General features: G+C 41.5%; 1 protein-coding gene across 5 annotated transcripts; it reads left to right on the forward strand.

The window, feature by feature from the left end:
* Positions 1-6,985: 6,985 nt before the first annotated feature.
* On the forward strand, positions 6,986-16,385 carry slc22a18 (solute carrier family 22 member 18). Of its 5 annotated transcripts, none has more exons than XM_040045533.1 (11): positions 6,986-7,141; positions 7,280-7,457; positions 9,203-9,300; positions 9,423-9,568; positions 9,720-9,852; positions 10,077-10,189; positions 10,945-11,055; positions 12,529-12,629; positions 13,285-13,386; positions 14,672-14,792; positions 15,049-16,385. In XM_040045533.1, the coding sequence occupies exons 2-11, from the start codon at positions 7,302-7,304 to the stop codon at positions 15,234-15,236; spliced, it is 1,269 nt and encodes a 422-aa protein (XP_039901467.1). In that variant the 5' UTR covers positions 6,986-7,141; positions 7,280-7,301; the 3' UTR covers positions 15,237-16,385. The 5 variants fall into 5 exon arrangements, with proteins under 5 accessions (XP_039901467.1, XP_039901466.1, XP_039901469.1 ...); XM_040045535.1 differs by lacking the exon at positions 6,986-7,141 and adding an exon at positions 8,105-8,871 and having other exon boundaries at positions 7,346-7,457; XM_040045532.1 differs by having other exon boundaries at positions 6,986-7,457.
* Positions 16,386-16,738: the final 353 nt, after the last annotated feature.

Genomic DNA, 16,738 nt, shown 5'->3' on the forward strand with positions numbered 1-16,738 from the left:
GACAGACGAGCTCTACAGAGGGTTGTGCGGTCAGCTGAGCGCACCATCCACTCCGAGCTCCCTGACCTGCACTCAATCTACAGCAGGTGGTGCTGGACCAAGGCCAGGAAGATCGTGAAGGACCTCAGCCATCCCAACAACGGACTGTTCTCTCTGTTGAGGTCAGGAAAGCGATTCCGCTCCCTGAAGACCAACACAGAGAGACTGAGGAGGAGCTTCTTCACGCAGGCGATACGGTCTCTCAATCACACCACCACACAGTACTGACCCACACATATAGTTCTTACACACACACTGGACATTCTGGACATTGTTTTCACTTCATCACTTAATCACTTTAAGCATATTTGCACTGCACAAGACACTAAATAATGTGGATTGCACAACACTGGACATTATATTCTTCATTTCCAGTTAATACTTGTACAGCTGCTGTTATTGTGTATATATTTATTTATTTATATTTCTTCATACATTCTTATATGGATCTTTACTGTGTATTTTGTTGTATAGTTATTTTATTTTCAACTTTAATTTATATATTTTATCTTATTCTTTCCCAGTTAAATTTAACCTTCATTCTAATTTGTGTTGTACAGTTATTTCATTTTTAACCTTGTGGATGGCCTCAGCCAGCAATACAGGCCCTTGTGTAATGTGGATGGAATCAGCCAGTAGCACAAGCCCTTGTGTATTGTGGATGGCATCAGCCAGTAGCACAGGTCTTTGTGTATTGTGGATGGTATGAGCCACCAACACACAACATGGTGTAATGTAGTTTGCCTCAGCCAGTAACACTGGCTCTGGTGAAATGTGGATGGTATCGAAAGCACCAAAGGCCTTGCTGTAATGTGGAAAGCCTCAGCCAGCAACACACGCCCTAGTGAAATGTAGATGGCCTCAGCCAGCAACACACGCCCTTGTGAAATTTAGCTGGCCTCAGCCTGTAGCACAGGCCCTGGTTGAATTTGGATTGCATCAACCAGTAACACAGGCCCTGGTGAAATGTGGATGGTATTGGCCAGCACCAAAGGCCCTTGTGTAATGTAAATGGAATCAGCCAGCAACACATGCCCTGGTGAAATGTAAATGGCCTCAGCCAGCAACACAGGCTCTGGTCAAATTTAGATGGCCTCAGACAGCAGCACAGGCCCTGCTGTCGTGAAGATGGCTTCACAGGGAGCATTAGCCCTAGTGCAATGTGGATGGCCTCAGCCAGCAATACAGGCCCTGGTGTGGTGAAGATAGCCTCACAGGGAGCACATAACCTGGTATAATGAGGATGGTATCAGCCAATAACACAGGCCCTGGTCTGGTATATAATGCCTAAGGCAGAAGCAAAGTTTTGGTGTGGTGAAGGTGGTCTCACATGGAGCACTGACCCTGGTGTAATGTGGATGGAGTCAGCCAGTAGCACAGGCCTTTATGTATTGTGGATGGCATTAGCCACCAACACAGGACCTTGTGAAACGTAGTTGGCCTCAGCCATGAACACAGGCCCCGGTTAAATGTAGATGGCCTTAGTCGGGAACATACGCCCTGGCGAAATGTGGATGGCCTTAGCCAACACCAGTGTCCCTGGTGAAATATGGATGGTATCGGCAAGCACCACAGGCCCTGGTGAAATGTGGAGTGCCTTAGCCAACATCACAGGCCGTAGTGTGGTTAACATGGCCTCACAGGAAGCACTGTCCCTGGTGTAATGTGGATGGCACTGGCCAGCACCAAAGGCCCTGGTGTATTGTGCATGTCCTCAGCCAACACCACTGGCCCTGGTGTAATGGAAATGGCATCAGCAAGTAGCACAGGTCTTTGTGTATTGTGGATGGCATCAGCCACCAACACAGGACCTGGTGAAATGTAGTTGGCCTCAGCCTTGAACACAGGCCCTGGTGAAATGTAAATGGCCTCAGCCGGCAACATACTCCCTGGTGAAATTTGCTTAGCCTCAGCCAGTAGCACAGGCCTTGTTGTAATGTGGATGGCCTCATCTAACAACACTGGCCCTGGTGAAATGTCGATGGTAATGTCCAGTACCACAGACCCTGGTGTAATGTGGATTGTCTTAGCCAACAACATTGGCCCCGGTGAAATGTGGATGGTATCAGAAAGCACCACAGGCCCTCGTGAAATGTGGATGGTATTGGCCAGCACCACAGGCCCTGATGTAATGTGGATGGCATCAGCCAGCAGCACAGGCCCTGGTCTGTTGAAGATGGCCTCACAGGAAGAACAGGCCATGGTGTAATGTGGATTGCCTCTGCCAGCAGCACAGGACCTGGTGTAATGTGGATGGCCTCATCTAACAACACTGGCCCTGGTGAAATGTGGATGGTAATGGCCAGTACCACAGACCCTGGTGTAATGTGGATGGCCTTAGCCAACACCACTGGCCCTAGTGTGGTTAAGATGGCCACACAGGAAGCACTGTCCCTGGTGTGATGTGGATGGTATTGGCCAGCACCACAGGCCCTGGTCTGGTGAAGATGGACTCACAGGAATCACTGGCCCCGCTGCAAATTGGATGGCATCAGCCAACACCACTGGCCCTGGTGTATTGTGGATAGCCTCAGCCACCAACACAAGCTCTGTTTAAATGTAGTTGGCCTCAGCCATGAACACAGGCCCTGGTGAAATGTAGATGGCCTAAGCCAGCAACATACTCCCTGGTGAAATGTCGTTAGCCTCAGCCAGTAGCACGGGCCCTGGTGAAATATAGATGGCCTCAGACAGCAGCACAGGCCCTGGTGTGCTGAAGATGGCCTCACAGGTAGCACAGGCCCTGGTGAAATGTAAATGGCCTCAGCCAGCAACACAGGCCCTGGTGTAATTTGGATGGCATCAGCCAGCAATGCAGGCTCTGGTCAAATGTAGATGGCCTCAGACGGCAGCGCAGGCCCTGCTGTCGTGATGTTGGCCTCACAGGGAGCACTAGCCCTGTTGTAATGTGGATGGCCTCAGCCAGCAATACATGCCCTGGTTTGGTAAAGTTGGCCTCAGGCAGAAACAGAGTTACTTTTGTGGTGAAGATGGCCTCACAGGGAGCACTGACCCCGGTGTAATGTGGCTGGTAATGGCCAGCACCACAGACCCTGGTGTAATGTGGATGGCCTTAGCCAACACCACAGGCCCTGGCGTAATGTAGATGGCATCAGCCAGTAGCACAGGCCCTTGTGTGGTGAAGGTGGCCTCACAGGGAGCACTGGCCCTGGTGTGGTGAAGATGGCCCCACAGGGAGGACTTGACATGGTGAAATGTGGATGGCATCAGCCAGCAACACAGGCCCGGGTGTAATGTGGATGGCCTCAGAGAGCAGCACAGGCCCTAGTGTGGTGATGATGGCCTCACAGGAAACACTAGCTCTGGTGTAATGTGGATGGCCACAGCCAACAACCCTGGCCTTTGTGAAATGTGGATGGTATTGGCCAGCACCACAGGCCCTGGTGAAATGTGGATGGCCTCAGCCAACACCACTGGCCCTGGATGGGTGAAGATGGCCTCAAAGGCAGCACTGGCCCTGCTGCAATGTGGATTGCATCAGCCAGTAGCACAGGCCCTTGTGTAATGTGGATGGCCTCAGAGAGCAGCACAGGCCCTGGTGTAATGTGGATGGTATTGGCCAGCACCACAGGCCCTGGTGTAATGTGAATGTCCTCAACCAACACCACTGGCCCTGGTGTGGGTAAGTAGTCTTCAGAGTGTCCATTGAAACCGCGTTAACTTGCACCAGCAGGCCAAGAGCTGTAATGGCGGGCAGGCCTAGCAGTGTAGTGCTCAGGTTTCTTACAACATAGACCTTCTCTGTTGACTGTTTTGCTCCGTAGTTGAGCTGTAGCTTTGTAAAACCAGCAATGTCCAGTGGTGTTTTTCCAGGGCTTAACAAAGCTTTTTCTGGCTGATGGAGAACTGGTCTGTGTTCGTTAGCAAAAATCTTTGATAAGTCCGAGTCAGCTATTCCAGGGAGTGCAGAATTATTAGGCAAGTTGTATTTTTGAGGAATAATTTTATTATTGAACAACAACCATGTTCTCAATGAACCCAAAAAATTCATTAATATCAAAGTTGAATGTTTTTGGAAGTAGTTTTTAGTTTGTTTTTAGTTTTAGCTCTTTTAGGGGGATATCTGTGTGTGCAGGTGACTATTACTGTGCATAATTATTAGGCAACTTAACAAAAAACAAATATATACCCATTTCAATTATTTATTTTTACCAGTAAAACCAATATAACATCTCCACATTCACAAATATACATATCTGACATTCAAAAACAAAACAAAAACAAATCAGCGACCAATATAGCCACCTTTCTTTGCAAAGACACTCAAAAGCCTGCCATCCATGGATTCTGTCAGTGTTTTGATGTGTTCACTATCAACATTTTTCTTCTTTTATACCCCTTCTTGCCAGCCACGCTGTGGGGTACTTGGACGCGTGTGATGGAGCATTGTCCTGCATGAAAATCACGTTTTTCTTGAAGGATGCAGACTTCTTCCTGTACCACTGCTTGAAGAAGGTGTCTTCCAGAAACTGGCAGTAGGACTGGGAGTTGAGCTTGACTCCATCCTCAACCCGAAAAGGCCCCACAAGCTCATCTTTGATGATACCAGCCCAAACCAGTACTCCACCTCCACCTTGCTGGCGTCTGAGTCGGACTGGAGCTCTCTGCCCTTTACCAATCCAGCCACGGGCCCATCCATCTGGCCCATCAAGACTCACTCTCATTTCATCAGTCCATAAAACCTTAGAAAAACCAGTCTTGAGATATTTCTTGGCCCAGTCTTGACGTTTCAGCTTGTGTGTCTTGTTCAGTGGTGGTCGTCTTTCAGCCTTTCTTACCTTGGCCATGTCTCTGAGTATTGCACACCTTGTGCTTTTGGGCACTCCAGTGATGTTGCAGCTCTGAAATATGGCCAAACTGGTGGCAAGTGGCATCTTGGCAGCTGCACGCTTGACTTTTCTTAGTTTATGGGCAGTTATTTTGCGCCTTGGTTTTTCCACACGCTTCTTGCGACCCTGTTAACTATTTTGAATGAAACGCTTGATTGTTTGATGATCACGCTTCAGAAGCTTTGCAATTTTGAGACTGCTGCATCCCTCTGCAAGATATCTCACTATTTTTGACTTTTCTGAGCCTGTCAAGTCCTTCTTTTGACCCATTTTGCCAAAGGAAAGGACGTTGCCTAATAATTATGCACACCTGATATAGGGTGTTGATGTCATTAGACCACACCCCTTCTCATTACAGAGATGCACATCACCTAATATGCTTAATTGGTAGTAGGCTTTCGAGCCTATACAGCTTGGAGTAAGACAACATGTATGAAGAGGATGATGTGGACAAAATACTCATTTGCCTAATAATTCTGCACTCCCTGTACAGTCACATCTGCTTCAGTATCCAGTTTGAAAGTGATTTTTGCATCTTTCACTTGTATGATGGCTGTCCACGCCTGGCCGTCACTGGAAACTGAGCCTAGGAAGAAACCGTGCTCCTCTTCCTCCTCAGTACTTTGCACTGTCTTGCTTTGTCTGCAGATGCGCTGGTAGTGACCTTTTTTTCCACATAAATGACATTTTGCATCATTTGCTGGGCACTCGGGTTTCGGATGTGGAGAGCCTCCACACTTGTAGCATTTATTACTTTGTCTCTTGCTATATTGCTGTTGTGTTTTGACAGTTTTATTTTTGAACATGTTGAACTTTGTTTTGTCGTGCTTTTGCATCACTGTGTCAGCTGTTTTCGCATTTACTTGCATTACATTTGTATGCCGGCTTGTACACATACACGAGAGACACGAGAGTTCTTCTTTACTGATGTTTACTGTGCTTCTCTTAATGTACAGGTACACCGTAGAACTGGTGAATACAAATGTACAAGAAAATTATATTTCAGCATTAAAACATATTACAATATAAAATTCACAAAATATAAACAAACATACCACTTTGGCCTGCAAGTAGACAAACTGGTGTAACTGGAACTTAGGGCTTATTTCTTCTTTCTTAGCTTGACTTTTACACGGCTAGACCGTCACCATGCGCAGCTTCTCTGACCTTACTTCCCAAAACAGGAAGTGACCTCTGCCCTTACCTTGTTGCTTTTTGATTTCTTCTGACTGCTTGGCCATATTTATAGCTTTATCCAAGTCCAAGTCTTTTTCCATCTGCATGAGCTCATACAGCCTCGTGTCGGCCAAGCCCACTACTATTCTGTCTCTTATCAGCTCATCGTGGAGCGGTCCGTAATTACAGTGCTCTGCTAATGCATGCAAGTCAGTCACGAATGCATCAACAGTCTCATTCGGCCCTTGTTTGCGCATATTAAAACGTGCACGCTCATAAACAACATTTTTCCTGACAATGAAAAAGTTGTGGAAGCTATCTCTCACTTTAGCATAGTCCCGCTGGTCTACATCACTTAACTTTAGTGGTAGTGCGGTAAGACCAACTCTTTACTCGCTGTATTACCATCTCCCGGCATGCATTGCCAGTGCGTAACGCGTAATTACACAATCAAACAACGAACACATACTGCCCATACAACAAATGTACCAGAGACAATTATGAATACACCACACCTCCCACTTCAAACTCAGTGATGTATAAAACAACACATTTGAATGGCACTGGGAGCTCAATTTCCACAAATTTTAACAAGAGAATGTCAAAAACCATTCTGCAGATATTCCAACAGACCTGTTTCTCACTGAAACACTGGCACAGTATAAAATGATAAAACACAAAAACGAGGCTCTTAACTGTTGAATAACTCTAATGCTATAAAAAGCGAGAAACAAATTAACACAAATATATATTTTTCAATAAAAAAGATCTTACAGTTTTGACATGTGATATGTTGTTTTGTATCATATTAAAAATCAACATCAATGTTATGCTCGAAACGAGACAGGGAAGATGACAGATCTCGAAAATGCTTTAATGTACGAGCCTAGAAGGAGTTCCTGAAAGCATCACTTCCTGAGGATTTTCTTTCATAGAAGTTTACGTGCCCATTGCTGTTTTTTTAGCAGCTGCTCTGTCTGATACGTAGATAAAGACAGCGATAGGTCCGCTTGTACCGATGACCAAACAGTGTAAAGACCGGAAACTATCTTCATAACCGACTAACGTCAAACTTGGTAACGCCTTTATGTTCCAAAGTACAACCAGAGTACCGGTTGGCTAACAATTTGTGCAAGAGGTTGCTAGATCAAATGACGTTTTTGTCTGCCAGTTTACTTTTGTTGATGAGAGTACACATTAAGGTTTTTTTACAGCTGTTGTCAGCAAGGAACAAAAATGAGTCGAAGAGGTGAAAGAAACGAGGAAACGGACAAAGCTTCTGTTTCCTCAAATGTCGCAGACGATTCACAGAGGATGACAACAATTTACGCTGTGTATCTCATCGCCGCTTTGGATATCACATGGATGTTTTTACAGTTCTCAGTAACCCCTGTGAGTATATGACACGGGAAGAAGAAGAAGAAGCTGAAATGTCCCTATATTCCCTTTAGTGCGCACAGTTATGATTGAGGCTGGATTTACTGACGTTGATAATGCTATGGCTGAAAATCTCGTTTTAATTAAGAGTGCAAGAATGACCACTGGTCTTATATGAAACACTAACAGTAGCTATTACATACACTTATAGTAAACACTGGAGAAGGGGTATTCATATCACTGAATATCAGTGACACACAGTGAAGCATCCTGCTTTGAAATGTGCTTAATCACTGTGACAAGATAAGATAGGATAAGATGACATTTATTAGTCCCAGACTTGTGAAATTCACTTTGTTAAAGCAGCAGATATGTGACTGTTCAGGAACATAGGCAGTATTTATACTTTGTATGGATGAGAACTATGCCAGTATGTACACGTAGCAAAGTGTTGTATTGTATTGCTAAATCTTAGGATCTTTACTAAATTTCATACTTAAGAACAGATATTGAAAATTTAGTTCCACTGCAGTGATCGAAAACATAAAGTTAGTCAACAGATTTGGATACACAAAACAAATCTGCAGTATAGAAATGCATTATCGAATACTACCCATGTATTTTCTTCCAGTTATTCTAATTTGGGTCACTCACATTCACAGCTGTGGCAAATTTAGAATCACCAGTTAACCGAACCCCATGCATTTCTTTGGACTGTTGAAGGAAGCTAGAAAGAAAACACAGGGAGAACATGCAAGCTCCACATAGAAAGGCCACTTGTACGTGAGTTAATGTTTTATTGTCTTTCCAGGGGCACAAATTTGTAGTTTTTGGCACACTTATCACACATGAAACAGGAGTCAAAATTACATGATTGGAAGCATCAAAACGCCTTTTAACTATAAGCTTTTAAATGTGATAGATTAAATAGAACTACATGTATGTGGCATAATGGAAATAATCATGTTTTAAAATGTAAATTAAGGATTTTGGAAAAGAAGCAGCAGGAAACTGGCAGAAATTTAAATTTCATAATAATCTAAAAATATAAGCTAACACATCATTTAGTCATAGTCTAGTCATAGTGCAGTAAACATAAGTGACTCTAAAACTTCTCATTCTGTGACGTAAAATCTTCCCAACTTTGAACTCAAAGCTGAGATATGATAAAACAAAAAGGCATAGCAGGACACTCATTGCTGCCACCAAATACCTCCACCAACTCTAACACCAGCAGCACCACCTTCCTCAAATAAGGCCAATGTTCACCTGCAACACAATGCAACCCATTTAAATCAAATTGATTCACCTGGCATTTAGCTCTTTTTCTGTCACCACTTTCCATTTTACATGACATGACTCTGCTGCTAAAGATATCCTATAAAAAGAAGTTAGAGTTTGAACTGGTAGCAGCTCTACCTCGGGCCAGGTGAGTGCCACAGTGACAGTGTTTCTGCATTGTACAGCAAAACAGTCCATTTAAATTGTGAGATAACCTACACAGAACTAGGCAAGCAAACCAGCCAATGTGTTTCAAAGTGAAAAATATTTGCACAATGTTTAGACAATGTCAGTTAAGAATCTTTTTTTAGTTTAATCAGGCTTTTCTTTGATACTTTTAATGATTTTTATTTTCGTTTTGATCTTAAATTGTTTTTGTATTGTTTTTATGGTGTTTAATTTCCTTATTTATTTTACTCGGTTTTGTGACCACTTGTCACAAAAAAATAACGGTCACTTACTTATGTTGCTCTCTATAGTATTTGGCAAAGAAGCTCGGCTTTGACACGTTGTGGTTTGGTTATTTGCAAACTACAGTTGGAGTTATTCAGCTGCTCGGGGGCCCAATGTTTGGAAGGTGAGTTTCTGTTCGCTATTTTTTGCTTGGACATTGCTCTTTACTGTTTGCCAACAGTTGGAACACAGTGTAGAAAAATGTGACTGTAGGGTCTGTTTTTTTTTTTTTTTTTTTTTTGGCAGGTTTGCAGATCTATTTGGGGCACGGACAGCTTTGTCCCTGGCATGTGCTTCAACTGTTGTCTTCTTTCTGCTGCTGGCCACAGCAGACACTCCAGCCATGTTGTTCATCCATAAAATCCCCACAGTCTTTATGCATGTCCTCCCTGGTAAGCATCAAACCTACCGTTTTTTTTATCCTTTGCTAACAATGTGGCTGAACTATTTTTACATTTATTCAGATTTATTCTAAATGTTAATTTTATTTATCCTGAATAAAGTTTCACTTGATTTTCTTCTTTGTCCCACCTGTGTCTGCAGCATCACAAATGGTTGTTACAGACCTTACAAAACCTGAGAAACGGGCCGACGCCTTATCCAAGCTTGGTCTGTGTTTTGGCATCGGTATGATAGTTGGCTCCACATTAGGCGGACAGCTGAGCAAACTCTATGGGTTAGTGTCACAGTGTGTATCATTAACAGCAGCACTGGTGTGAAACCAACCTGAGCAACCATTGACTCTTTGACAGAGCCAAAGGAAATAAAAAACATCTCTGGTTTAGGAAGACATTTTGGCTTAGGTTGGAATATTCCGCTTTTATGAAACATGGAAATCAGTCATTGTGTGTGTTTACCAAAAGTGTCCCCCATACAGCACCTTTACTTTGTATTTCTCAGGGAGAAGTTTACTGCATGTTTCGGTACTGCAGGGAGTGCCTTCAGCTTGCTGTTGGTTTTAAAGTTCATCCCCAAAAATACAAAAGCTGAAACAACCAGAGGCAACACTACAGGTAAGACATACCTACTTCTTTTCAACCTAATGGTCTCAGCTGTCTAGGTACAAAGTGGCCTTGGCTTCATGATCACAACAACAGGGATGAGCTGGTAATTTGAATCTAGCTGTCTTCATTGCACACATAAAAATTACTCAACTGGATTTTGTCACTCTCAGCTGCACTCAAACATAGTTTTTGTTATTTTTTTCTTTAAAAAACCATGACTCTGCTCTTACTTTTTTTTTTTTTCTTTCTTTCACATTTTGGATCATCTCATAGCAAACCGTTGATGCCAGTCTTTAAAATTCCATGTAATAATCCAGGTAGATTATTCTCAGAATACCACTGAGTCTCTGATGTTGTGTTACTGTATCATCTTCCATAATTACATACTCAAATGTGCTTAAAATTGCAGTGTGCCATTCTTTTCCATATAGATGTATTTTAAAAAGAAAAAAGGTAATACATCTATATTTTTAGAGATGTTTGGAGAGAGTCACCTTTTGGTTGAAAATAATCCAAAGCCATGGTATGGAATGTCTGTAAAGGTTCTCAGTCATCCAGGTCATCGTAGTCAAAGGAGTTTGCAAAGAAAACTGTCTGGACTTCTTTAAGTTGCTAGAAGACATTTCACCTTTCATCCGAGAGCAGCACTGAAATTTCCCTGGGACTTCTCTACATACATGTTATCCTACCTTGACTTATTGGTAGAAACACATAACACATAATGAGATGGTAATTGTACCTCTTGCACTTTGATTTTACTTCAGATGACAACAGAAGAAAGTCAGTATTCAATCTGAGTGAGATTACGAGGCTGATGAAGTTTCCAACAGTGATGCAGACTTTAATTATCAAGATAGTCGCAGGTTTGCCATCAGGTGAGACTTGAAGTGTGAAGATGTTTTGGTTTAAGCCTTTGCAATATACAAATGTTGTGTCTCTTCCTAATATCACTGTGTTTAAGTTACACACTCTTTAAATGTTTTTCTTTTTTGCCATTTTGTTTTTGGAGGTTACCTATGGTGATATGTTCTTATTGGGCTCATTTACATTTATGTGTATTAAAATGGGTATGAATATGTAGCTAAATTTGTGGATGCTCATGTTAAACCAGGACAAAATTTTAAATAATTCTGGTCAAACATCTGTGAGCCAAATGTTCAGGCTTCATACTCTTGTGATGGCTCAGCTATAAAAGGCTCGATGGGGGTTCGTCATCACCCTGCTGGGCAGGCAGGTGGGCAGCATGGACCCCCAGATTTGTGAATGTGATAACTCGAGAAAAAGGCAACATAGGAGTTTCAAATTGATACCATAGGTGTTTCTACTAAAAGGTTCTGATGAGTTTGAATCCTGAAGTTTTGTGAAAACCTTGTGAACACGATAATTTGAGAACAAGGCAGAGTATACAGAAGCCCCAACTGGACCTTCTGGAATTGCAAGGAGCAGCCAATTGGAAGCAAGTTTGTGTAAAGGGAAGTTGGCCTTACAGGAGCAGGCTTTAGACAAATGGCACCAAGAATAACTTCAAGATAAATACAACTGTAACATGTCTGTGAAGGTTCTCAGTCATCCAGGTCATCGTAATCTAAGGAGCTTGCAAAGAAAAGCGTCTGGACTTCTTTAAGTTGCTTGAAGACGTTTCACCTCTCATCCGAGAAGCATCAAATGGTGGGGAGTCCCAGATTTAAACCTAGTGGGAGTATCCCCCCACAGAGGGACAAAAGGACCCCCTGATGATCCTCTAATCGCCTGAGCCAAGGTGTATCTTGAGCCAAGGTGTAGCTTCTCGGATGAAAGGTGAAACGTCTTCAAGCAACTTAAAGAAGTCCAGACGCTTTTCTTTGCAAGCTCCTTTGAATACAACTGTAACATTGTAAATCAGCATATTAGGCCAGCACTGAAGTTAAGCGATCGTGGCTCAAGAGTTGGGAGTTCGCCTTGTAATCGGAAGGTTGCCGGTTCGAGCCCCGGCTCGGACAGTCTCGGTCGTTGTGTCCTTGGGCAAGACACTTCACCCGTTGCCTACTGGTGGTGGTCAGAGGGCCCGGTGGCGCCAGTGTCCGGCAGCCTCGCCTCTGTCAGTGTACGCCAGGGCGGCTGTGGCTACAATGTAGCTTGCCATCACCAGTGTGTGAATGTGTGCGTGAATGGGTGGATGACTGGATATGTAAAGCGCTTTGGGGTCCTTAGGGACTAGTAAAAGCGCTATATAAATACAGGCCATTTAAGCAGCCCTGAAAACATTTTGCAAACAGAAAATTAAATTGCCACAAAGAGACACAAAGCCAACTTTGATGGTGTCATCATAAATCATATGTAAATCTAACAAAATTGTTTTGTGCTCTAAGGCATTTTTCAAGTGATGTTTTCTATCATTGCACTGGAGTTCTTTAAGCTGCAACCTGAGCAGAATGGCTACCTGATGGCCTATTTTGGCATCGTCCAAATGGTAAGACTGAAATCCAAAATGAATTGGTGCATTTTAGCCTTTTCAAGTTTTCTACGTTTTGTTATATTACAGACCAAAATTCACTTATGATTCACTTGTTGAATTTAGACTAAATGACAAATGAAGGAACAGGTTTTTGGAGTATTTTGTTTGTTTTTCTTTTTTCTTTAACAACTGAAAGAATAAAACACAGTGTTTGCAGACGTATCCTTGCTCGCACTTGGGGTTGAGCTCTGATGGTTCCTACATGAAACAACCGTCCCCAATATGCTTCAATAACTTCATTAGACCTGTGATTAGTTGAATTCATGAATTAGGAAAGTTACTTACAGATCTGTTTAAGGTCTTGCAGTTGTCAGACTAAAAAAACCCAACCTGTGATAGCCTCTTATTGTCAGATGGGGAACTTTTGGAACCACCAACAGTCGTCCAAGATATTCCAATATAGCTAAGCTAAGTAGTCTGGTCTTTGTCAGAGAGATTACCGAGAAGCCAGTGGTCACTGACTAAAAGATTCACTTTTTATTTTTTTTGTAGAAAACTCTAAAGGATCTGAAAACTTTTCAAATGGACTGTATGTGATATGTTGGGGGGTTGAGCTTAAGCTTATACCAGACTGCAAGATGAAATGAGTAAAACCCAGATGTTTGTTCAGGTTATTCAAGGAGGAGTGATCGGTCGGCTTACGGCAAGATACTCTGACAATTCATTGCTGCTTCTATCCATTGGAGTGTCCTCTTTTGTGGGACTGGCTCAGGTATGCACAAAACATAAGCACACACCCCTTAGAGAGAAAGTATTCACTCAAGTACTCCATAGCTTTTCTTTTTAAGAAGCAAAACTCTTGTCTTAGCTTGATGAAAAAAAAAAAATGTTTCCATTGTTTGATGCAAATAAAATGAAAAGTTTTAACCCCCCTTTTTTTTTTTTTTTTTTTTTTACCATGAGTTTTTTTTTTTTTTTTATAGTAAATCTTACTACAACTTTTACTATTGCTTGGTATTGAACTTCTGTGATATTGTGCTTGTACTTTTTTGAATACTTGTTCACCTGTATACGAGTGTGAATTTGTTAGGGTATTTTTTGTTTGTTTTATTATTATGAATGTGTTCATGTTTCTTGGTGTTTAGCAGCTCAGATAAGAGCCCAAGAGCTTGCTCAACAGCTTGAGATTGCTGGTTGGCACTGGGTGAAATCCGTCACAAACAGGTTGCTGCAGCCGAAACCTCTTTGGTTTGGTTTGGTTGCTGCTAGAGTACTGCGGCCACTCATAGTTTGCATGGAAGGAATGTCAACTAATTAACTTGAAAAAGTGAAAGGTGAAAATGTCCGTCGCAAACATTAAATGGAGAGTGTTCGGTGACCAGAGGATATCAAGTGCTCGGTGACTGCTTTAGGCCTGCATGACTGGGACTTCCAATGGACTGTGAACCACTCACAACTAGTTGAGAAATACTCAATTTTCCCCAACAACTGGTGGTTGCCAAGTGGTTGGTAACCACCAGTTGTGACTGGGGCGTAAAACTGTATCAATTCATAGCAGAGCTTTGAATTGATACATCAATATGCTAACAGCCACATTTACATGTTTCGTACATGGTGCTTCCCCTAACAGGCCTCACTATCAGTTAACCCCTTTGCCACACTGCCAAAGCCCCTTACGACAGATATTTGGATTCACAGCTGAATTGGGGAGTGTCATCAAATCAAATCAAAATTTATTTCTATAGCACATAATAATACATCAAAGTTGACCAAAGTCCTTCAAAGTTGGTCAGAGCAATAGTATAAGACAGAATAAAAAGAAACAGTTAAAAGGAGGGCAGGAAACAATATGAACAATATGGGTAAAAAAAAAATCCTCATAGAAATCCAGAGCAAAAACTTAATCAATAGCACAGCCCATTAGAGTTCTGCTGCAGGCATTTCTTTGGACTCGTTGTGACAGCAACCCCTATTAAACATAATTACCTAGCAATGAATATAATGTGCCATTGAACCCCTTGCTGAAAACTGTTTATTTCTGATATTTCTCTGTACAGGCATATATACAGAATGTGTGGCAGTTCTGCTTTAACATCCTCCCGATGATGTTTTCTCTCAGTGTGTTTAATGCCATCACAGACAGCATGCTCACCAAGAGTGTACCGTCCTCTGACACAGGTGAGACCATCCCGCTTTACTTTATTACAACCAGATGGTGTTTGACAGGCTCTACTTTTAAAAAGCTTTATTTTAGATCACTTGATGTGACTGCATTTGAATAAAGCTGCTTTAAACTTAAAGAAGCAAAGACACTCCAGCATTCCAAGATAAAATGTAATAATATCAAATAAAATGGTTTAGAAAACTACAGGTGAACCTATTGTGAAATAGTGTAAAGAATTATTGCCAGTTTTAATCTTGTTCTCATTTGCAGGCACAATGCTGGGACTGTGCGCATCTGTTCAATCTCTGCTTCGCACAGTTGGACCTACTATAGGGGGCTTCCTGTATGTGAACTACGGCATTTCCTCTATAGGTTTAATCCAGTTTTTCGTGAATATTGCTGTGTTTGTCTACCTGCTACAGCGACGACTCAACAAGACAGCCGAGCAGCGAAAGTGACACCTCTCAGTCTTTTTGTCTCACTTGTTCAAAAACTCAAAAAAGGAGAGGAGATGGAAATCGGCTGTTGATTTTAAAAACAAGCATCATATACACACATATTTCCCTTTTTTTAGTAACTGCCATAATTAGATCATATCCCATTATTCCAGATTTTGTGCTGTTCAAGTTTCTGTTGATTCAGTGTCAGATCACTAGATGGCACCAAATCCTCTATTTTATTGGCTCGTTGTTCACATAAACATCAGAGTTTAATCAGTTTGATTATGATTGAAAACAGGGCCAACTCCATTGCTACTACAATTTAGAATAAAAGTTAATTTTCTTAAGTTATTGTTTTGCATTAAACTTTTGGAAATGCTTTTGTTTTTTTCTATATAAATTTAAAGTCAGGAATGCACTGTAGACTTACCTTTGCACTGAAAAGGACCAATCTTAACCATGCTTTTTAATGGCTGTAAACTTTCATATAAATAAATATGTGAGGGGGAAAAAAAGCAAATTTAATAATAATAATTGCCAGAATAGTTCAGAGACTTTGATGCCAGTGCTGTCCTGGTACACCCTTAGTATCACCCAGCCAGGCTTCAACTCACCACTGTAAGTAAACTACTTTTATTTACTTGTTCATATTTAGGTTTAGAATGATGTGGTGAAAAAAAGTGAACTGATAAAATACAACATGTTAAAGATTAAACCAGTGGTTACCAAACCTTTTTTGTTCTGTTTCACCTCATGTTAAACATGTGATGTATATAAAGTCGCTGGAGCGTTTCTGGGTATTTTGGCAACCCACAAAAAGTCTTAAGTGCCCCCAATATCCAGTAACCACCAACTGGAATTAAGTAACTAAAATACATTTACAGAGCTTAACTAGTGTCCTCTGATTTTGCTTACCTTTGTTCACTTTAACTTTTCCATTTGTATATAAATGTAAAAATCATAACACTGCAGCCACCTACAAAATGGCCAATCCGTGTCTAATGTAACACACCATCAAGTCAAATTTTCCCAAAGATGAAATATGTTTTTAACTGTTGCAGATACATATTTATAGGTCTTCACATTACCTGATATGAATTTGGAAAAGGTTTTTATAAGCTGTAATCCTGTCTGAATTTAAATCTATGAGACATCTACAACATCAAAGCTGTATTAGTCTGGCAAAGTCTGTTGGGAGCTCTAACAGAGTTTGCAACCAACATACAGCTGGTAAAAAAAAAAAAAAAAAAAGTATTGAAAATATTAAATATAGGTTTGATTTCTTTGCATGTGTGGATTGGATGGGATGTTACCGACATCTGGTGAGAAGTTCATCTCGATAGCACATTTAGAAATACATCTACTTAGAAAACTGGTGACGTGTTCAAAACTAATTTTACCTGCTGTATTTAAAATTATTGAATATTTCAGGCCTAAAGCATTCATTAACTCTTTATTTATTTCTTGTATATTTCTTATACAGTTTAGAAACACAGATCAGTTTTGGTTTAGCATTTTTA

Source organism: Simochromis diagramma, unplaced genomic scaffold (assembly GCF_900408965.1).
Source record: "Simochromis diagramma unplaced genomic scaffold, fSimDia1.1 OVJJ01000079.1, whole genome shotgun sequence".
NCBI lineage: Eukaryota > Metazoa > Chordata > Actinopteri > Cichliformes > Cichlidae > Simochromis > Simochromis diagramma.